Source organism: Pezoporus flaviventris, unplaced genomic scaffold (genome assembly GCF_033815535.1).
Source record: "Pezoporus flaviventris isolate CSIRO_AGI_PZ_B2104156 unplaced genomic scaffold, CSIRO_AGI_Pfla_v1 ptg000086l, whole genome shotgun sequence".
Taxonomy (NCBI): Eukaryota; Metazoa; Chordata; class Aves; order Psittaciformes; family Psittacidae; genus Pezoporus; species Pezoporus flaviventris.
The window spans coordinates 1,064,688-1,087,879 of record NW_026892634.1 but is presented as its reverse complement, the minus strand read 5'-3'; the positions used below and the strand labels follow the sequence as shown (position 1 = coordinate 1,087,879).

The 23,192-nt window shown below is 37.9% G+C and overlaps 1 protein-coding gene across 1 annotated transcript in view; it reads right to left on the bottom strand.

The window, feature by feature from the left end:
* The window catches only part of FBN2 (fibrillin 2), a 156,549-nt gene extending 133,702 nt beyond the window's left edge, over nucleotides 1–22,847 (bottom strand). The window contains exons 1-5 of the mRNA XM_061475626.1: nucleotides 22,193–22,847; nucleotides 21,340–21,422; nucleotides 18,117–18,215; nucleotides 17,445–17,540; nucleotides 15,006–15,101 (exon numbers count right to left, since the gene is read on the bottom strand). Of these exons, the coding sequence (XP_061331610.1) occupies nucleotides 15,006–15,101; nucleotides 17,445–17,540; nucleotides 18,117–18,215; nucleotides 21,340–21,422; nucleotides 22,193–22,404 (586 nt within the window). The 5' untranslated portion in view covers nucleotides 22,405–22,847. The remainder of the gene's footprint in view (nucleotides 1–15,005; nucleotides 15,102–17,444; nucleotides 17,541–18,116; nucleotides 18,216–21,339; nucleotides 21,423–22,192) is intronic.
* Nucleotides 22,848–23,192: the final 345 nt, after the last annotated feature.

Here is a 23,192-nt window from a genome sequence, read left to right as displayed (position 1 = left end):
CTGCACACAATACTCCAGGTGAGGTCTCACAAGAGCAGAGTAGAGGGGCAGGATCACCTCCTTCGACCTGCTGGTCATGCTCCTTTTGATGCAGCCTAGGATACAGTTGGCTTTCTGGGCTGTGAGAGCACACTGAAGCTGGCTCATGTTAAGTTTCTCATAGACCAGACTGGCTTTTCACCAGTTACATGAGACCTACTTTTAGACTGCTCCAATCTAAGTAACAGAAACATCTTCTAATGTCTATATATCCCACCTGAAGTACTGTGCTCAGCTCTGGGGCCCCCAGCATAAGGAGGACGTGGATCTGTTGAAGTGAGTCCAGAGAAGGACCACAAAGATGATCAGAGGAGTAAAACACCCTCCCTATGGTGACAGGCTGAGAGAGATGGGGTTGTTCAGACTAGAGAAGAGAAAGCTCAGGGGAGACCTTATATCAGCCTACCAATGCTTAAAAGGGGCCTATAGGAAAACTGGAGAGGGACTTCTTACAAGCATATGCAGGGATATGAAAAGGGGAAATGGCTTTAAGCTGAAATAGAGTAGATTTAGATTAGATATTAGGAAGAAGTTCTTTACTGTGAGTGTGGTGAGACACTGGCTCAGGTTGCCCAAAGACTTTGCAGATGCCCCATCCCTGGAAGCCTTCAAGGCCAGGTTGGACAGGGCTTTGAGAAACCTGGTCTAGTGGAAGGTGTCCCTGCTCAAGGTAAGGGTTGGAACTGGATGATCTTATGGTCTCTTCCAATCCAACCCAAACCATTCTATCACCTTTCACTTTCGCTTTTCAGTTCTTACAGAGCAGTTCAGTGCTGCATTTTTTGGGGAGCAAAACCAGAAGATCTACATTTAAATGCACACACTGGTCCTAATCTAAATTCTGTTCTAATCAGAACTCCCAATAGCTTATCTGGGATCTCTGCCAGACTTAGTAGTGCAGTACTGAACCTAAAAAGTCTATTTTCATTGGCTTCAGCTGCTCCCTGGAAACCTGGAGAGACAGAACCTTCTCATCTTTCTGTCAGCAGAAGAGAGAGTGATGACTACAGCATGCTATCACCCCTACGAATGGCACTCTATGAGGGGTGAAGGCTGTACATAGGGAAAGACAATGAAGTCATGGCAAAGAAGGAAAGGCATACATACTACATATTTCATCCTCACTATAAGTAAATGGGAAAGATATTTGAAAGTCTATACCTGCAAAGGCTAGATCTGCCAACTGCTCAGAGCCCCTGCACTTTATAAATTCTGACCTTGAGCACAAAATTTGTCAGCAAGCTGACAGCAGAAGAGACATAGTGAAAAATATCAGGACATTCAAAAAAACACAGGAGAAGAAAATAGGAAAAAAATATTTCTAAATACTTAGCATCTGTCTAGCCCCCAACCACAGAGCCACTCATAGTTATGTGTCCTCCACACTCATCCTTCTAGCTCATCACTTAGACACCATTAAGCTCCTTTTTTATTAATAAAAACAAATCTGAAGGGGGGCTATAGGGATGCTGGGGAGGGACTCTTCATTAGGGACTGTAGTGATAGGAAAACGGGTAACGGGTTAAAACTTAAACAGGGGAAGTTTACATTGGATATAAGGAGGAGGCCTTGGGTGATATGGTTTAGCAAGGTGTTCCTGCCCATGGCAGGGGGGCTGGAACTAGATGATCTTAAGGTCCTTTCCAACCCTACCTATTCTATGATTCTATGATTCTATAGTGAATGACTATGCCCTTTAAGGGGAAAGTAAACAAACAAATCTTTCTTGTATTTCAAACTCAAGTTTACATGAGAAGAACTGTTCAAGTGTTATTGAACAATATTTCACTCAACCATTAAGCCCCAGTACAATATTACAGAAGAAGACAAAGCAGTATTCAAAGACCTCTTTTCATTCTCTCTCAGCTCTAACTTGGTACCTTTGTGTACACAGAACGTGCAGACACACACCATACACACACCCCAGTAAAACTATTTAACAATAGGGTTCATGGGCTCTAAAGCAGTTAGATCATTCTACATGACAGCAGTTAAATAAAACATGTAATTATTTTTATAAAAGTATATACATTGATATTACTTACATTAAAAATATATAAAATACCATCTTTATATATATGCAAGTATAAACATATATAGTTACACACACACAACCTTGTCAACAGTACATCAGGTTGCTGTATCTTCACTATGCTTGCTTTCAGACTCCTGTGTAAGAATTTAATATATAATTAAATATATAATAATAATATATAATTATATATATTGAAATTTGGTAACAATTATATAGCTATCAAAACTACAACAGCTGGAAACACCCAGAGAAATTACCTAACTAACGCTATGAATACAACACACAAGCTTGAACAGTTTAATGATTCTTAAGACTACTGATGATGTGTAAGTTTTTAATTTACACTTCCTATTTCTCTACCAAAAGACAATCTTTTCAATACCAGATTGACAAAACACATGTAAATTAGTGGAAATCTGCTACCAATACTGGGGTGGGGGAGAAAGAGAGAAAGAAATGGGAGCCGCTGGAAAGGGGGGAAGGCAAAAAGGGGGAGAGGGTTAAACCTCTGAAGTGTACTCAAAGTATGAAGTAATTTGAAATTTTTATTGCCTTTTTTACAAATAATAAGGCCTATGTTTGCTTCTTTCTTTTGATTAGGTTTTTTTGTCTATGACCCCTTCTGCTATGAAGCAATTTCAATTTAACAATTCATTAATGTAGCAGGGTTCAAATTTCTTGCCATGATTTTACACATTAAAACCCACATGGTTTAGTGTGAGGTGTCCCTGTCCATGGCAGGGGGTTTGGAACTTGATGATCTTAAGGTCCTTTCCAACCCTACCTATTCTATGATTCTATGAATAAAAGGTATCAGTTAAACCCTTAGAGCTAAAAAGTTCAAGTGCCAAACACTAATCCTTCGCATCGCTTTCATTATTAGGAAATTTCCATCTTTTCTTGTTTCACCCCCTTCTGACGGGATGGGTTGATTTCTTGACTGCTTTGACCAGAAAAGCATCTTGTAAGAATTTGCACTACTATAGCTTTTTATTTTAGAGATATAGTTTTATACTAAAATGTATACAGAAAGGCAAGATTTTTTATTAAAGTGTAAACAGTTGAAGAAAAATGGAGGATTAATTGGGATCTGTGTACCCTTATCACATTTGAAAGACTCAGGGTTTGTCTGGTTTGTTTAACTACGTAAACTAATCTAGTGAAAGGGATCTTTCCCTCCAGCCCTTCCTTCAAAAAGCACCTCCATAAGTGTGCTTAACCAGTGTCTACATGCCACTGTACTTTCAGGTGTTATTAGAAACCAGCACAGAAGCTAAAGCTTTTCAAGGGTATTCAAGCAATTTTCCTCTCTTCCTTGGAAGGCCTTAGTTAACCCAGCTGAAATGAATAGAAATATTTCCACTACATTTCACTGAAGCTGGATTTGCTACAACTTTCTGGTTTAGGTTTCTTTTACCTCTTTTATAGGCAGTCCCAACTTAATCCATCCTATGCATTTTCCTATATATTTTTTTTCCTTCTATCCTGGGCTCAGCAGTAGCAGACATTTTTCTCCTTCTTAGTAGCTGGTGCAGTGCTGTTACTACACTAACATTGTTAGTGCTGCTACTGCCGAACCCAGGACACCTTCTTAAAGTGTGATGAGACACAGAGTGAAAAACATCACACAACTGTATTTTTTAAGTACCCACAAAATCTGAAATCCACAAAATACGAAAGCATTAAAAAATAATATTGCTTGTTATGGTGTTGTAGTTTAGAAATAGGCATGCATCACAACTGTGCTTTTGGTTCAGTTCGTTGTAATTCTGAACCTTGCATGCTTGATTTAGACATTAAGCAAAGTAACTTCAGGCAGAGGACTGGCAACAGAGACAGCAGGTAATTGTAAAAACATAATATTGTAAAGCAGTAAAACTACACCTTTGGAATGTAATGGTATTAACAAAAAGGAAATCTACTGAGATACAACTACACGAGAAGAAAACCACCCTACTTTAAAAGCTACCGTCTCAAGTTGAAAACAAACAAAAAAAAAAACCAAAAAAAAAAAAACAAATAACCCCCTAAAAAACAAAAAAAAACCCACTTTTGTTAGATTTTTGCTTAACTAAAGATCTGTACTTACAATATAAAACAATAGAAAAGTTACTTAAATATACTCGTCAAATTATAGAAGTTTTCATCATCTAAGAAATGCTAATAGAAATGAAGTGAAGGTGATTTCCTAGGCAGAAAAGAACACAGAACTCCAGTTATTCCTAGTGCCACACTCAAGCTGTGTCTAGGATACGTTGTCATGATTAGATAAAAAGGTCGTTTTATTATGCTCATGATGTTGGCTTTTTTGAGCCTGGTGTGTCAGAAAGTTAAAACAGCATTAATCATCTTCCCTATTCTGGTATATAAGTGAGAATGATTGCTCCAGCAACTGTTGGGCATCAGAGACATCACTTACTAAAGCCCCTTCTGCCTTGATCAAAATGCCTTTTCTATGGGTAAGACAAAGGGTTATACAGGAAGAATATCAGTCACTTCACAGTAGTGAAAATTCTTCCTCTGGCAAGATTCTGATGGCCTTGGGGAACCGTAGAGCTCTTGACCATGTCCAGACTCTAAAAAAAGTCTAAACAAAGTGGCACAGCTCTGCACTTACAATATGCAAGTATAAGGGTCTGAAAAGAGGGCTGAAAACAGAAACATTATTCCTGCTCTATGAAACCACAAGAGGAATGAAAACTACGTTGAAACTAAATTTTTGTCAGTAAAGAACTTTGCATTATGAGCTTTAACTCTGACTTGGAGAGGGAACATCTTTTCACATATGTACCTAAATTATCACATGTGTAAATGCTAGTCAAATAATCAAATGAATTCCCTACCTAATGAATGCAACATTAGATCCTAAATTGTAACATCTGAGATTTAATTTTGTGATGCTGATCTGCAGCCTTCAATCAGCCAGGATTTCCAAAAAAACACCATTTCTCAGGAAATAAAACATCTTACAGTTTCAAATGATACAATTTCTATACTGGAAAATGTCTCTTCCATTGTTACATTTTATTCTTTTCAGATGTTTCTGGTTTAGCTGGGAGGCCTTGCTTAAGCTTTCCATTTACTGTAAATATTGCAGATTAAGATCTCATTCTACAAATATTCAGAAGCTATGAAAGATTTTGGGCATCAGACTGCTAAGTGTGAGGTTGGTACATGATGTTTCTTGTAGTACAATGTCCAAAAAGTTAAATTACAGCATGATCCATCAATTAAACTAGTTGAAATGGGATCAAAATTTAACAAGGATTCTCTGTTTATATTCTTCCCATCATTTATGCTACAAGGCACAAAGGTTGAAAAGATCAGAAGAGAAACCTCTCTATATCTAGCATATAACAATGTTTTAAGTTTCAGATGCAAAAAGGAGACACAGCTCAAGGTCCTCTAGCAGATGAAGAGCAAAATTTTAACTTGGACATAAAGGTCACTTATTGTCAGTCCTAATAAGAAAACTGCAGATTCTCAAGTAACACAGCCAGGGACTGAGGAAACACCATGGAATGCAGCCAGGGACACCCACCCTGGAAATACACACCCGAACTGAAAGTATAGGGAAGGTAACAGAAATAGGCTACTGGTTCTCACCCCAGCATGAGAGGATAATTAGGAAGAAAGTACAGAGCAGAGAGAAAAAAGCAGGCTACAGGGCTGGATATCGTGACAGTAAGGAGAAGTGGTCTTTTAGGCATGGCTGGGAATTGTTTCTCTGAAGCCAGAGAGTTACTGCTACAGAGAAAGACAGGAGAAAGATTCCTGAATGAGAAGAAGCTTAATCTGACAGTTTTAAGGTGTGAAGATCTGGACATCAGCTACAAACGTATTTTTCGTACATGAGTTGCACTCACTGAAAGCATAATGAATTTGAGGTATTTTGCAAGCCTGCATTAGAGTCTGATTTCCAAGAAATACCCAGAGCTCCTACTAAAGTCAGTAAGAGAAATGTTATTCACCACTTATAAAAATCAGGACACTTAATCTTACTTGATTCTTGCAGGCTAAGAATCAGGATAACATGAGACAGATGTAACATAGCTTTTTTTGGTAGACAGCGTTAGCTACTGTAATGTTGTACTCACATTAAATGGTATTACACACCTGCCTCCCAGGAGGAAAAAGAAATTGGGCAGAGAAGAGACCATACATGGTTGTCAGACTGCAAAATTTTCTATCCCTCCTTCACCCTGATTAAGACTAGATGACCATGTTCATTAAGCTGATGACTGGAATGAGAAAATCTTTTGTCATTATCCATTTTTTTTAGGAAAAATAACATATGCCACACTTTACTTGAAAATCAGATGAAAGATCACAAAAAATACAAAGCTGTGCACATATGGGAAAAGTCTGCATTGCATGCTAAGTTGCACAGGCAAAATACAATCCTCAAGAAATGTTTTCTTGAATCAGAAGATGACACAGTATTCACAATAGTGATTTGTCCAATAAAATGACACTTAAGTAGTCAATAGTTTCTTATTAAACATATTTCATACCACAATAGAAAAAAAGATCAAACAAAGATGCTAAAAAAAAATTAAAAAATAGCAAGACTGTCACAGTGCCAAAGCTATATTGTGAGGTAAGTGCACTTAATGGACCACACAGAGCAGCAGAAGATTCAGAGATGGGCAGTCAGACCCATGCCACTACTCTTCTAGTAATATTTCCTTTATAAGGGTTATTATTATTACCTCTTCTTTTTCACTTTAAGATCAGTAAGAGCTGACCTTAATGATATCCCTCCATTTCTGAAATTCATCCAAAGTCCTTTTTGCACAGATTTTAACACCTCAGCAAGTTTAGCAACACATCAAGATTTCCAGCCAATACCTTACTACAGCCTTCTCAAATGTGCCGATAGTGCTACAGTGATGCATAGCTCCTCTACTGAGAGCCGACAACATGTTGAAACTTGGCTATGAATTGACGTTAGAGCACTAATGTCTTCATTTTCCATGGGGCTCATCAAAATGCTTTTTTGTCATTCCCTGCCTGATGCAGATTTTACCATTTACCCATGCTACCTTTATTCTTTTCAGTTTCACTCTTGTTTTCCTTCCACTGTTTTCAACAGCTCATTGCTTCAGAAAGAATATTTCAACTCCTGCTTTATTTTTTATTTCCACTGAATTTTCCCTTGCTATTCTTTTGGGCTTTTTGTGCTTTGAACACTCTGCATATCACTGGCTATTAGTTGTCTAATTTGAAGTAGCAAATAATGAAAAGTCTTGTCTACAAAAAAGGTCAAACACAGGTATTTACAAAACAGTATTTCTAAGGTAATATTTGCCTGAAAATATCACCATTTTCTTCTACCATTACTAGACCGTAAAAAGTTGTAACGATACTGTAGACTCAAACAATCACAAAAGAACAACAACAACAAAAAAGTAATATTCTAATGCATCTGAAAGAGTAAAATCTTCACTCAGGAAAGAAAGAGACAGAATTTTCCCAACACATCATCTTCCCTCTCCTCTGCAACCCATTCCCCACTCATGACTTTGGCCCATTACTCCATATTATGAGACCCTTTAGTTTCCAGAAAACAATCTCTAGATGCAGAATGTAACCAAGCCTAAGTCCTACTTGACACATAAACCCCAGTATTTTATGCTCTCCTGGACATTTGCCTCCTCTAGGTAACAGAAAACACTAATTTTCAAATACAGATTTAAAAAATGCATATATGAAGAAAATATATCTGTTTGCCCGAAGTCTAAGCAACTCTGCTACTTCTTTCATTTCACAGTTTAGAGCAGGATAGCTACAGTGCTCCCCTTCTAAACCCTGACTTGACGTAAAGAAGCTTTCCCTGTGCCTGGGTTGCAGGAAAGCTCCATTTTACTCTGGTGAAAATTCTCAGGTCCTTCAAAGAGTTTATTCAAATCTGTATTTTCATCTTCTTTCGTAGACCTAAAGGCATAAAATTTCTGCTTTTATTTCTAACACAACATGCAATAATCGTACATCTATAAGACTTTAATATTTATCTGTCATATGCCTGTAAATACATCAAGGTATTGAATATTTCAAGTGCTTCAAAACCAGCTACATTTAAAAGTATCATGGCTTCTTCATTGAAGGATTTTTACCTTTTTTGTTGTTGTTGTTGTTGCTTACTGTTTATGGATAGAAACAGTGTTATTCAAATTTTGGGTTTTAGCTGGTGGTGTTTGTTTTGGTCTGGGGGGCGGTGCCATTGTTTTGTTGGTTTTGTTTTGATTTTTTTAAATTGTAACTGCTCTACAATCATCAAGACAGTTTCTCAGGGCCTTTGAAACTGAGAGGCTGCAGAGGCTCCTACAGAGAAATTGTGCTGTTCAGAAGTAACTCAGAACTAAGGATACTGGTAGCAATCTGCTTCCTTCAAGGTTTGATTTCTCAAATCATGGGTTTCAGTCTGAGGCTTTGACTATGGGAGTCATCCTGCCTATTTTATCAGGTTGTGTAAAACTGTTAAATTTTGTGTCCTGTAGGAGTGAGTATAAATGAAAGTGCAGGGCATTTTAATAGAAGGTGGGAATAAAGGAAGACAATGAGATTAAATAAAAAATACTTACTAAATACTGCAGTTGATGGCTAAGTCTGCTGAAGCTTCCCTACCCAGCCTTCAAAATGCAGCAACTTCATGTGCCACAGCCTGTGTTGGGGGCAGGGAATAGAGTAATAATACTTCTTTTGTCTGGTTAGCTCTTCAGAGCAGGGACCCACTTATGCATACATACACACATGCTACATAAAGAACCTCTGTTTCAGGTCAGGCTAGTAGTAGCTGCTATAAAGCAAAACCCAACAACATAAAAGTTCTATTCTCACAACTCCTACAAACGAGAACAGCTTATTGATCAAAAGCATATTTTTTGCTGCTAAACACCTGAACAACGTTTACAGTCGTTGGGGGACAGTGAAAATAAATCAAGCAACTTGAGAAAAAGTACACATCTTTTTATAACCTCTCACGCAATAGTATGCCATGGCTGGCAGACCGGAAACCTCTTGAACATAACCTGCCACAGCCTGCATGCCAAGAAGTTCTGCAGTTTATGAGATTACAGGGGTAAGACCTGATACACATACAAGATCTGAATATATCCCCAAAAAGTTTTCACTACTTCTTCTCACGATAATGCTACCATCAACAGATATGGAAAAGTTGTACAAAGTTAAAAGATCATTTGAATACTTTTCAGAGGAAAGTGTAGTTTCATAAAGAATTTAATTCCCTCTTTGCTTCATTTACACCTAATCACTGTCACTCAGTCACACATAAGCATCTTCAGCAGCACTACAGACTAAATATGAGCTGGATGTTTTCTTTATAGTAAAAATGTATTTGAGAAGCATTGAGTCCTACAGAAACTTCTGTCAGTTTCCTCCATAAGCTTAAATTTATTCATATAAATTATCCAAAAATATCTTAACAACTTTTAAGTGCAAATCAGTTTTATCAGTACAGATTTGCTTCTGTTTTCTTTGTTCTTTCTTCTTTTGCCTGTTACTATATACTTTCACTGAGGATGCTTTTTACTTCCTGCTACACTTTCCTCTGTGCTGTTGATTGGATTCTTCATCCACTTCCCAGCTTGAAAAGAAAATATTGTTTTTTTTTTCTTTTTTCATCTCCCCTTCCTCCATTTTTTCTATTGTCCTTATGTATAAGATCATCACTGTTTATTTTGCTGTCAGAAAGGGTCAGATGAAGGTAACTGATCTCAAATACAATATTAGATGTATGCTCTCCTACCCCACAAAATGAGCCTCTCCTTCGGTTATACCCTCTGCCTCAAACCCTTTTCACTATCCTCTGCAACATCCTCTTCTTCAACACCAAGAACACTTCATTGTCTGTTGCTGTCCTTCCTAGGACCCTCAAATGCATGGACCAAGTTCTTGTAGGCATTGCAGAACTGTCACAGGAACTGCTGCCTTGCAGAGATCAGAGTTTCCACTGACTATGGCTGCATCTATGCAGTCTTCCCTATTAACTCAGTAAGAACCTGTAGTGGGGCATTAGCTCCAATCATTGATTTACTTCATCTGTCATGAGGGATGGGCTCTTGTCTCCTTTGATAGCCAGAAATTCCAAAATTCAGCCAGTCAGAGAAAGCTTTCAGACACTTGCACTGGGAATACCAGGTGCAACAAATACATTGGGCTAAGATACATTAGTAGCAATTTTCCTGAGAACAACCCAAAAGCTCCCTGCTCCCCATGGCTTCTTACGCTATGTTCAGTTATCATACTTCTCCATTTTCCCTCTTTTCTCACTAGCCCAATCTTGATAGCTTTGTCTGAAATACTCTCCCTTCTTCAAAAGGATATTATTCCCAAGCTATGCATTTCTACTCAGCCCAAACCTTTTTACATCCCATTATAAGTCACTTACATACAGAGTAAATGAACACTATTCTTTCTCCTTCTACATGGGATGAAGGCAAATTTAGATCAGTGACAGGATTCTCTTTTCCCACTGCCTCTTCCTCCCTTTAACCCATGACAAAGAAGAAGGAAAACATCATTGGCTTTCCATGGCTTCATACCTCCACAGAAAATCAATTAAAAAAATACCAGGACATGAGCCGAAATACAAATATCATTTGATCAGACAGTCTTGAGAAAGCAAAGGAAGTGGTCATGCTAGAAAAAAAACCAACACACATGTGTATAAATCTGAGGATGAGGCCTCTTAATCTGTTTCCCCAGTTTCTTTTTCCCAAATTATTTTTTACTGGGAAAAATTCAACGGCAAAATTTAAACATCTATTTTTTTTTGTTTAAGGGAAAAAAGCCAACGACAACAACAAAAAGTCCATAATAAAGGAGACAAAATCAAATGCTGGGATCTTGTGTGTTTACATATCAAAGACAAGAAGCTGACCTGAAGAACAGTCTTTGACAGGAAATAAAAAAGGTCATTGCATGTATCAGAAAAAGTAAATCATGAGCTCCCAAACAGTTCCTGCTTTCTTGTTAACCCAGCAACAAGTCTCAAGCTAAATACTGTAATCATGCCAGTCATTAGGTACTGCTCAGCCTCCTGTCTCCAGCCCGGAAATTAGTCTGCTCAGAGCCCAGATAGCTGAACAACCAGTCACGTTTTATCATATAGCTGAGGCTAGGAGGCCAATCTGAAGGAAAGCTACATATGTTCTATATTAGGAAGAAAATACCTAACTTAAAGAACTTGATTTACAGAACAATAAAAAGTATGCATTTAAAGCACAACAATGTAAAAAACTAACAAAACAAAATCCCTTATAACTCTGTTGTGATTTGCAAAGGAGGTTCACATAAACTTAAACTTATAAAATTTTACTCAAAGAGTTATGAACTGTTGCTAAACTCAGTTTAAAATTAAACTACAGAGGCATTTCTTACTGTAAATTATTAGGGCAACTATTGCAATGAATCAATGAAAAAATAATTTCCTTTTGCATTTTTTGGAAAGCATAAATTTATTAGGTTAAAAGCATAAATTACAAATCACTACTGATCAGAATAGGCTTTTAAGATATCTTTTGTATTTTTTCATGTATTCCAGCTCATGTAAAGTATAAAAGAAGTTAACATTAACAGTTCCTATATTAGAGATTTCCTATAGTTACTACCAAGATATACTACAGGAGTAATCTTTCTTTAATGGAATAACAGTACAATAAATTAGTAGTAGCAACTTCTTTTTTTTTGAATATGAGAAATGCAACACCAAGATAAAAGACTAGGTGAAATTTTATTTAACCCTGCCCACTGTTGTAAAAGCATATTATATTACATACAAAATTATATATATTAAATTGTTATATTAATGTGACAGTGACAGAAGCAAATTTGGCTTACTACCTCCAATTTCAAGTATGAAAAAGTAAATTTTTAATTATAATAACTCAATTTCCAAATAACTATATAATGTAGCTTTAATATCCATCCTAAACTGACACACTTGGTAATCTGTTGTTTTAGCTAGAAGGAAGGTGTACTTTCTGTAAAGACCTATTTCTGAAAACGGCTGTAAATATTAACAGAGTTTTGAACAGAATAATGCTTCCTAATTCCCCACTACCCGAAATATAAAAGATCTGAGTCCTTGCACTTGCTTCATAAGGAACGATTACAGAGAATGGGCTGGGTGAAACATCCAACAACAAAAATCTAAACAGCAATGAACAGAAGTCCATAAGCCTGATTTTAAGAATGTAAGCAACAAGCTATTAGAGACAAAAGAAACAAATTCGTCCTTTACATTCTTCTGTTGCTTGTGACACCTAGTGGGTATAAAAGCAGCCTGGAAGAACAAATAGCAACTGCTGCTTTTTCAGTGTTCGGTTTAGTTATTTCCTTAACCTACATGGAAATTATTTCCATTTCATAGTCAACAAATGTAAAGATGTTTTTTACGAGTTATATTCAGCTTTGAACACTTCAGAATTTAATTTGAAACAAAGGATTCCACAGGATTCCCTTCAGAAGCCATTTCTAAACACGTGAATTACACAAAGGTGTTTGAAAGCAGCCAGCATGAGCTTACCGAAAGAAAATGTCATCACTGCTTTCACCCATGAGGTCACTGGTGCCAAGGACAAGGAGAGGGCAGTGGATGCTGCTTGACTTGAGCAAGGCTCTCCCTTAGAGAGGGATATTGTGATCAGTGAGAAAAAGGCCAAGTAAGTAAGAACAGATAAGGTGACTGGAAAACCGGCTGGACTACTGGCTAAAAGAGTTGTAATCAGCAAAGTTCAGACAGGTCCAGAAACTAGTGCAGTCAGTCCCTCAGGGATGAGTATCTGCACAAGTAACAATTTAACATCTGCATTAACACCCTGGATGATGCTGCAAGACCACACTCTCAGCAGGACTGCAGATGACACCAAATCTGAGCACCAGTGAATATGCTGGAGGGCAGGACTTATACTCAGTGATCCATGACAGTTTAAAAAAAGGGGGTGGATAGTTATCTCAAACTTCAGAAAAAGCAAATAGAACAATCTAATGGAACAACATAGGCTGGAGGATAACTGCCTGCAAAGCAGCTCCAAGAAAAGGATCAGGGGAGCCCTAGTAGATAACCTGAACAGGAAGCAGCAGCATACCCTTGCAGCAAAGAAGGCCAGCTGCATGGGCTGTATCAGGATGAGCACAGCATTCAGTCCAGGAAGTGGCTCCTCCATTTAGCACTTCTAAGACTGCGTCAAAGTACTGTATCCAGTTTTGGACCCTCAATACAAGAAAAAAAAATGGAGATACTGAAGAAAGTCTGGGGGAGAGGCACCACATGGTTCAGGGAGCTGGAGAACTTGTCCTGCATGGAGAGTTTGAGGGACCTGAGTTCATTCAGCCTTAAGAGACAAGGTTTCAAGGGGATTTGATTGCTGCCTATAACTACCTGTTCAGGGGATGGAGAGAAATTGAAGCCAGACTCTTGGAGGCTCACAGCAATCAGAAAAGAGGCAATAAATACAAATTGGAACATGCAAAATTGAGATTTTTCTTTTTTTTTACCATTTTGGTAGTCAAATACTGGATCAAGTTGTCCAGAGATTTTGTGGAATCTCCATCCTTGAAGGTGTTCAAAAACTGACTGGACAGTTCAAAAACTGAACAGGTCTAATCACATTAGACTTCCTTTGAGCATGTATTGGACTAGATGGCCTGTGAAGGCCCCTTCTGCTTTTAATTATTTTACCAATCTAAGAAGTCTACTTCTGCCCCGAGTGGGTTTCTGGTCCACTGCTAATGTGAATTAAGAATGTGACTTTCTATTCATCCAAATGATCCTATCCCCCTTTTTAGTATTGATAACCTTTTAAATATTTTAAAGGAGTAAGATAAAAATGAGGACTAGTATTCAGCACTCATGCTACGGTTGTTCAGCTCTTCAGTACCATTTTTGATGAGAGCATGTATTCGTAAACATACCAACTTGGACAAAAGAATAATATTGCTGCTAAGCTCTTCAGCATCATCTTTGATTATTACTGAAAACTTCATGTTAAAGGATGTACAACATTATTGGTTTGACAAGCAATCCTCCATTCATTAAATATCCATTCTAAACAGACAGTAATTTGGGTTGTAAACAGAATACATTCCACAATTATATCTAATGGAGAACAGTTCTACATTACAGTATTTCCACAATCTCATTTTCAAACAATGCTTTGAGTTATTAAAAGCAAGGAACAAAGATTCATGAGAATGGAAGCAGGTTTATTCTAAATCACTACCTATGGACTTAGTGCCTTAATTATTGGTGTGCTAATCACCTAGTGTAATGCAAAAAATGTTTTGGTCAGCATTATTAGAACTGACTTTGTCAGTATCTCTAAGCCTATAAAAGAAGGCTGAGGGATTTCTCCTTAAAATTTTTGGATAAAAACTTAGTTTAGTCCCTCATTCATGGAAATGCTATAAGCTAAGCCATACCTAAGATGTTTAAGAATAGTTTCAGGAATTGATCTTAGTATTACAGTAATTAGTTATTTTTTCACTCCATATCTGAATTTCTCCCATTGAAGAGAACTAACCAGAGCAAGCAACTTCCCAAGTTCCTCTTATAAAAGAGGTGTTATACAGAAAAGCAATCCTTAAATTAGTTACACTTACGCAATTAGTTATACCTTCAGCAATTTTCCTGTAATATTATTTCACATTGCTGAGAGCAATAGCTCATCTTTTAACTATTATATGAATAAAATAAGCAGCCTAAATTAGCTCAAATTCCTACCAATTGTGACAGCTTTCTACTTACCAATCTGAAATTTGGCTGACTAAAAAGGAAGATATTTTCTAAAATTACGAATAATAAATGGTTTAGTGCAAGATTACTGGCTCAGACAGAAAATACACAGCATAAAATATGTACCTACTGTATTGTTGCATATAGCTGGCCATAATTTCCTTTCTTATTTACCTCTTTCACATTGAGGGCCAGTAAATCCGTAGACACACGCACAGCGATTAGGTCCAACACACCGTCCTCCATTCTGGCAGCTATTTTCACAGACAGCTTTAATTAGGAAAAATAAGAAAGTTTTAAATGTTATAGTAACAATATTTCTAAGACTACCATATGCAAAATTCAAAAATAGTATTTTTCCTATCAACTGCTTTAAGTCTTTCTGGACCTGAAGATCAAACTCATGTCCTTCCTACCCATCATCACCAACAATAATGATTGTCCAAGTCAAATTCCATTAGTACCTGTATAATGATAATTGCAAGCAGCTGTTCAACTATTTTCAGCACAGATTCTTAGCAGATGTTTAACTTAAGTATATGTTTAGACAGTTCTGCAGCTCTATTCACTAATTATAAGAACTTACATCCATCACCAAAATTCCAAAATTAGCAGACAAAAACTATTCTGAGGGGTTTTGAGCATATCAGGTTATGCTATGTCATCATAACTGCAACAAACTTTTCATAAAGGGGGGCTTGGGGAATCTGATAAATCAGCTCTCAAAGTTGATACTGCTGGCAGAAGTCATGTTTAGAGCAAGAGAAAAGAATTACTGCTTTAATTAATCTTTACGTACCTTCAGAAACTGTTTCCTAGAACATCCCAATGAGAAATAAAACATCTGGGGGGAAGTATAAATCCACAGTATATACAGATGGAGAAGGCTCTTTACGGTTATGGGACTTCAGAACACCCACTCACACTATTTATCAACAGTATGAATCAAGAACAAAGCCTCCTGCCAAAGCACTGAAATCTCAATTTGAAATGAAGACAGTTCTTCAGCATGGCTGAAAAATACCACTAAAGAGGTGTTTTAACTGTGTCTATTTTCTAGGACATACATCATTTTTTTCAAGTTAGCAGATCCTCCAAATCAAAGCATTTCACCTTAAAAGGAGAGCCCCATTGTTTTGAAGTGTCTCTTAGCAACAGCAAAGAGATTTTATTCTAAAACGCTCTAGGTTGCTTTCCTACACAGAAGCCCCCAGTCTGAAGGTGGCATTTGTAACATATTTGAGTATCCAGCATAGAAAAAACTCAGCAACCTAGAGAAGGTATGTATTTCTGGAAACTGCCTCCTATATCACAATGGGGAAAATAAAATATACTGGTATGTGGAAATGTGATAAAGTCTTTCTTATTGAGAACTATAAAACTGAATTACTTTTTACTGAGAATGCATATCTTATGCATAAAATGAAGATACTTCTCTGCAGGTGTTAAATTCATGAATTAATGGACAATAGCAATGTAGTGAGACAATTAACTTCAGTATATTTAATACACAATGATATCTTATTAAAACAAAATAAAGATATATTTACATTTTTTAGACATTCATTCCAAATTGCATTTAGAAGACAAATACTCAATCTTCCTTGAAATTTTAACAATCCTATACATTAAAGCCAATCTCCAGATTTTTTTCAGATCTTCTGGATTTTTTGTTCAGATTTTCTGGATCGTTTTAGAATTGCCACTTGAAAATTCAATCCTCTTTTCATTTATTCACTGGAAATACTCTCTCTCCAAGACCATTCAGGTGTTGATACAATACTTTAAAATCAGTAGAAAGGAGCCAGAAGCTCTAGGGTCACATTTTAGGATTACAATTATTACTCAAGATTTTAGAGAATTTTATTGAGGTAGAAATAAAGCAAGCACAAGACTGTTCTTCAGCATTTGTAAAAATGGCTGAGAAAAAAAAAGTTTGTTTTTTTTTTTACAATATTCAGCCTGCTCTTTGCAGAGATGCCTTTTGTTTGTCTCTAGTTCCTTCAGACTTACTTAAGCAATTAATTTCTCAGCTAATTAGTAGCCAGCTGGCCTCAGAATACACTTTGAGTCTCTGTAAATCCCTGCAGCCTTCAGTGACTTCTATTGTTTGCTAAATTTGTATGGCTTGTAAACACTGTAATGCTATAGGTAGAGCTGTGCAAATAATTGACTTTTTAGCTTGTCTGCAAAACCAAAAAGGTATCCAAAAGCTTGAATAGTTTTTAATCTTTTTCTTTAGTCACACAGAAAACCATGCTTCAACCTAGGAGCTTGACTGCTCTTACAAAATGGAGAAACTTCATCATAGAGAATGAAAAAATAGTGATTGTCTGGTAAGGAAAGGAGACTGGAATTTATACTGCCATTGTTCCCAGTGGATTTTTCAAAGCTATTTGATGAATTTGATTTTTAGTTTGAATTTTAGAGAATACAAATGCATGAACTGACTTTCAGCTAAACTCTCTACCTCAAAACAGCATTAAATTTCTTTATATTTCATTATATTTCAGCATATTGGCTTTTTTATCTTCCTACTCGTCCTAAAATAAGAAGGTTAACTTGCAGGACTTTTGTGGATTTACGTTTAGATGCAACAGAGCAGTTACTTACGGTGCCCACAGTAAGTTCCAATGTAGCCTTTCTGGCACTGGCACCGGTCATCCATGCATGTACCCCCGTTCATGCACCTGATGCTGCACTGTTGTACTGCAGTGGAACCCAGGCAGAGAGATACCAGTGTTAGGCAAAAATACCATGTTGGGAAGCAAATATGGATAAAAGCAGAGATGTCTGAAAGTAGACATAAACTTTGTATAATATATGCTGTGTATTTAAGTGTACACTGAGCTACTCTTGTAACCAAAGAGGTTCAAGCTGTAGATATTAGTCAGCCATTATTTTAAAAACAACCATGAAGTTTTTTAAGTTTTCCATGAATATATTTAGCATCTTTGAATATTTCATTATCTTGGCTGTACAATCTTAATTTCTTAGGAAAATGCACTCAATGAAAACACTACACACACTTATATTTAAACCAGCTTATGTCTTTAAACATGTTTGTTTCCAATTTGTCACACAGAGTAAATATGCACCCATGGTATATCAAACTTTATAAAAAAACCCTAGAGATATACCAAAGTGTAAGTAAGTTACATGAGTGTATGCAATAATGACAGGTTATTTTTAAAGAATTTACACAGTAGTTGTTTTTCAGTTGATGTTCAAAGAGAATTACTTATAATGAAATCTCTAATGAAAATAAATATAGCTAGTCCTTACTAGATTTTGATCCACAGGTAGGTGATATTTGTCCACTTGCACAGGTGCACATGTTAGGACGGGAACAAAATCCATCACCACAGCTGTTTTTACAAATTGCTGAGGAAGAAGATGATTAAAAAGTGATTAACAGTAACCCTAGTGTCCAACTACAGGAAAAAAAAAAAAATTTGATAAATCAGAGTTGTGCCTTCCTTTCTGCCTCACCAGCCAAGGAAGCACCACTGAACAAATGAACGACAGAGCCAGTTATAGTCAGACAGCAGTTATAGACCAAATCCAGATTCTATAGGAAATCTAAATGAATACATCAAAATAATCTGCTGAATTAGCAAACATACCAAAAGAGAGACTGAAACATTTAGAGCCAAGTATGGCACAGGAGGTCCTTAAAAACCACATATGGTGCAAGAAACAGCTTGTAAAGCACAAAGCTAAGGAAGAATCAGTTTCTTTGTAAATAACTTCGGGGTTTTGAGAGTATCAAATAATCTGGAAGCATATCTTCACTGAAGGATTGCAAAAGTAACAAATACCTTCAGTAGATCATTTGCCAAGATCTACTTAAAAAACCTGTCTATATATATTAGATTGAAAAAAAAAATCCACATGGTCATATACATTAAAAAAAATTGCAGAGGTAAGACCATTCCAGAATGCTTGTGCTCCACTTCTTATTTAGAAAAACATGCATAAATGAAACCCAGCTCCTATAAGGAAGCTGTTTTCTTGCTTCTCCATTAGAGAATTCAAATATGGCCACAGTGAAACACACACGCTTTCTCCACCAGATCAGCAGCTCTGTTTCAATACCGAACATGACCAGATCGGATTTAGTAAACCTGTATCCTCCTTGTCATACTCCAATAAGGGCCACATTTTATTTACAAGAGAGTAGACAAAGCCACATTAGTGATCCACTGACACCACTTTTCAGGCATCAAATAGAAGCAGTGTGCCTCATCTACATTTACTGTTAAATTCCTCGACAACTATACCATAAATGTGAAGCCATGAAAGGAAAAAGAGTTTGTGGGATTTCACTATTTGGTTGCAGCTAGAGACATACCACTGTCTGATGTGAAATACTTTCTCTATTAGCAGGCTTAGAAGTCAGAAACTGGATTTAGAGCACTGTACAAACACAGGGAACAGGGCTCTTTCTACCACTGTTCAGTCCATCTTTACACAACATAGCTCAATCTCATTAAACAAGGTCTACATTTAGACCATTTTCTTGGTTATTATCTGTTAGAGAATAATGTTTTATCAACTGAAAGCCTTAGAGCTGAAAGCATATTCTAAGTATACTTTTATCAGTACAGTTTATTTTAACAAACAAAAAAAGTAAACCTACCCAGACCTTTGGTTTTCAGATAAAAGATCACATTTAATCATAAATATGTCACAGACTGCCAATGACCATCATCACACTATCAACTGAAAACACTGTAAGGTCAGAATAGTTTCCTGTTGAAATACAACTACCTCATAGATCTCTCATCATGAAATTATACTTTAAAATCACCAGTTAAAATCTGCAGTAATTATAATCAACACATGTCCAGTAAGAAGTTTGCTAGCTTGTCTCATCCTGCACAAGAAACTGTCTAGCTAAACAGCTCTAGCTAGGGGTACCATAATCTCAATGAAAGTTTAACATGAGCACAGAAATCTGTGCTTCAAAACCTTCACCAAAAATACAAATAGAAAAGTATCATGTCTAATCATTCACCCCTCAAAATATTAGAGAGCTGCAATTAAGATCCAGTAAGTAAACAGGAAGCAAAAGATGTCCTTTGTGCACATAAATTAATAGTGAATCAAAGATTATTCTGGATGTGAAGAGAGATGAAACAGAGGTCTTTACAATGCACTGAGAGTCACTGTTAAGGATAATGTATAAGGATTTCTGAAGGCATTTAAATCATCACCCTAATTTCATTTGAGCTAGATGCCCAGGTGAATTTGAAAATCCTGTCAAAAGTGTATTAGGTAGCCTAAATTAATTTTTAAAACTCAGGTTTACATTTAAGTAGACAATATTGTAAGAGATTAGAAATGTGATCTGAACATCCTAGGAGCAACTCTTCTTCCACAATGGTATTGCTACCAGCATCTTCCTCTGAATGACTCAGTTAATCTTTGCTAGGAAATGCTAGGTCAAACTTAGGTGAAAATCAGTGACATAAGGCACTGTTATAAGAAGTTATAAGAAATACTAGCAAATTTACTCTTGTAATAGATAGGCTGTTAGTCCTGAATCACAAGGTAAGAGCCCAAAAGTCACCTTTAAGTTTGGTAGATCTTGACTTAACATCCAGTCTTTCCCTAGTTTAGTCCCAGATGTCTGTAGTTTGTTAGATGGAGTATTATAAAGACCTTCATTGCGTACATAAAGGGCAATATGTTCTGAATTTGAGCACACTAATTAGAAAAAGAGATGGTGTCATGCTAGGATGGATGGGAAAACTTGCACTAAAATTCAGAAGCATGTGTCTAATACCAGCTCTGATCTGTCAGACAGGAAATCCAACTTAATTATCTGTCTGATTTTTAGGTGGACAACATTTCCTAATGAGAGTATTAAACAGGTTTAATTTTTTTTCCACTAGGCCATGTCAACAGCCACATCTATCAGCAAAATTACTTATTATGACCAGGCAGTAATTCGAGTCTATATGATTCATAGCTATTAAAACACAACTAATAATAACAGGCAAGAGAATAAGCAACCCAGATGTAAAAAACAAATTTGATTGTAATTCCAAGCCTAGCACAGATGTTACAAAACTTCAGATCTGATTTGGTTTATATCAAGACCTTCTGATTATTTTTTTTTCTGTTAATATAGTTGATTATTTGATTTATGAAAGGTTTGTGTGTTTGGGGTTTTTTTACCTTTTCCCTTGTCATGTTCTTTAAACAAACAAACAAACAAAAAACACACAAAAACACACACACACACAAAAACCAAACCAAAACAAGAGGAAACATGTCTCCTAACAAGTCACCAATGAAAATGCAGTAATTGTCTAAGCTTTCAATTAAAAGAAACACGGGCATATAAATCCACCTTTTTTTCTTTTTTTGCATTTTTTTTTTTTAAATAAGGCCAAAGACAGAACAAATTCTCTTTTCTCAGACAGAATGAAGCAGCAACTCACAGGAGTTTTTTTATTACTACCCCTAGGGCAGTAGAAACTTGAAGTCAGACACTCACGGACAATGCACTGATTTCCTCCTGGGAGCGTTTTCCATCCAGGGCAACAGTACGATCGGAATCTAGAGCCACACACATTCGGCCTGTTACACAAACAAGCAAATAAACATATATACAAAATTTTAAATGGGTGTAAATAGAATCCACAGTTTTATTCACAGCTGCATGAAACAAACAAGAAAAGAATGCATAGCAAAGATGTCTACAAAAATCCCTCTTCAAAGGAATAAAGTATTTCTCCATCTCAATAAGTTCGAAGCCATGTACAGAATGTACTAGTTGAACTGGTTAGCATGCATAGGAGAGGCAGACTGGTAAACGGCAGTTGGCTCATCCCTGCTGTAACTATTTAGGATATGCAAGGGAGTTTGGTTATGCATTCATATACAGTTGGCTATAAGAAGTTGGCCGCTGACACAAGATAGAAAGGATGACTGGTCATAAAAACTAACAAACTAATCCAATTACCAAGAACTCCCCAAAACACTATAAAAACCAGATTTTGACTATTTTCTCAATAGAAGCCAAGAAGAGTCAAAGTACCTTAATACTCTAACACGCCTGACTAAAGTCCCGATGTGGTACTTCTGCTAGTTGTGATGCAGCCCCACACATCTGCTTTTAATAAAATCGCACTAATTAAAAGACCATATCTCATTGCTGAGGACAAAATTTCAAGTTCACCTAATCACAACTCTCCCCAGCCACGTAAAGGGGCCGGAAGGTAAGACGCACTCAGGGCAGAAACGAAGACCAGGGGTCTGTGTTTGAACCGAGGAGCAGCCTGCCGAGGCTGGCAGCAGAGGGGAAGGGGACTCAGACTAATGAAGGTGGAGGCCGAGCGCGTCCCTACCCACGGAGCACATCCTGCTGTCCTCGCCGGCGGACGCGGCCGGCGGCGCTGCCAGCTCCATCCTCCCGGTACGCGGCGTTCCGGTGGGTGCCGCCCAGGCGCACCGGCGGCAGCTGCTGCTGCTGCTGCCCGGCTGCGCCCTGCATCCGGAGCACCAGGCAGCCCAGCAACAAGACGCAGGCCTGCACCCACAGCCATCGCCTTCTCCCCATCCTGCGGCTGCCCCGCTGGGAACAGCGAAGGGGGCGGGCGACGGCCGGAGGGGATACGCCTGTCCCGCACCACCGGCGAAGGACACGGTGCCGCGGCTCGTCGGGGAAAGGCTTCAGCCGCTGGAACGATTTCTTCTCTCGTCCCCAGCCTGCCCTGCCGCAGCGGCCGTCAGCGCGACACGGTGATACCAACGGTGGGGTCCACGTTGCATCCCCCCCCCTCCTCTCTCTCCAAGGAGAGGGGAAAAAAGAGAAGGGAAGAAAAGTCGAGTTGGTTGGGATTTTCTTTTCTCCCTCCTCCGATAAAAGGAATCCAATAGAACCAAGTTGAATTTCAAATAAAAGCAAGATAGCAATTAACAATAACCAGAGGAACGTGCCGAGAAAGACTAAGAGAGAAAAGACCGACTGAGTTTCTTACGGTTACTTTTATTAGCCGGCGGGCGGTCCGCAGCCGGCGGGAGGGATCGTGGAGAGGGATCTGGGGGTGGGTTTTGCCGCTGCCGGCAAGGGGGGCCGGGCCGTGGGGAGCGGGGCTGGAGTCACACGTGTAGTTTTGCGGCTGGGGCCGGGTAGAGGGGCGGCTGCCGGGGAGCAGAAGGAAGCGGAGGATACGGAGAGAGAGCGGAACAGGTAGAGCTGGCCTTAAAGGCAATTCCGCGCCTTCCTGAGGCGCGCCCTGCCCTCCCAAACCTGTGAGAGCGGTACCACGAAATGCACACGGTGCAGCCTTTGCGGAGAGACTTAACAAGCGAAACCCCGACCATGGAGAAGCACCTGGGGTTCAG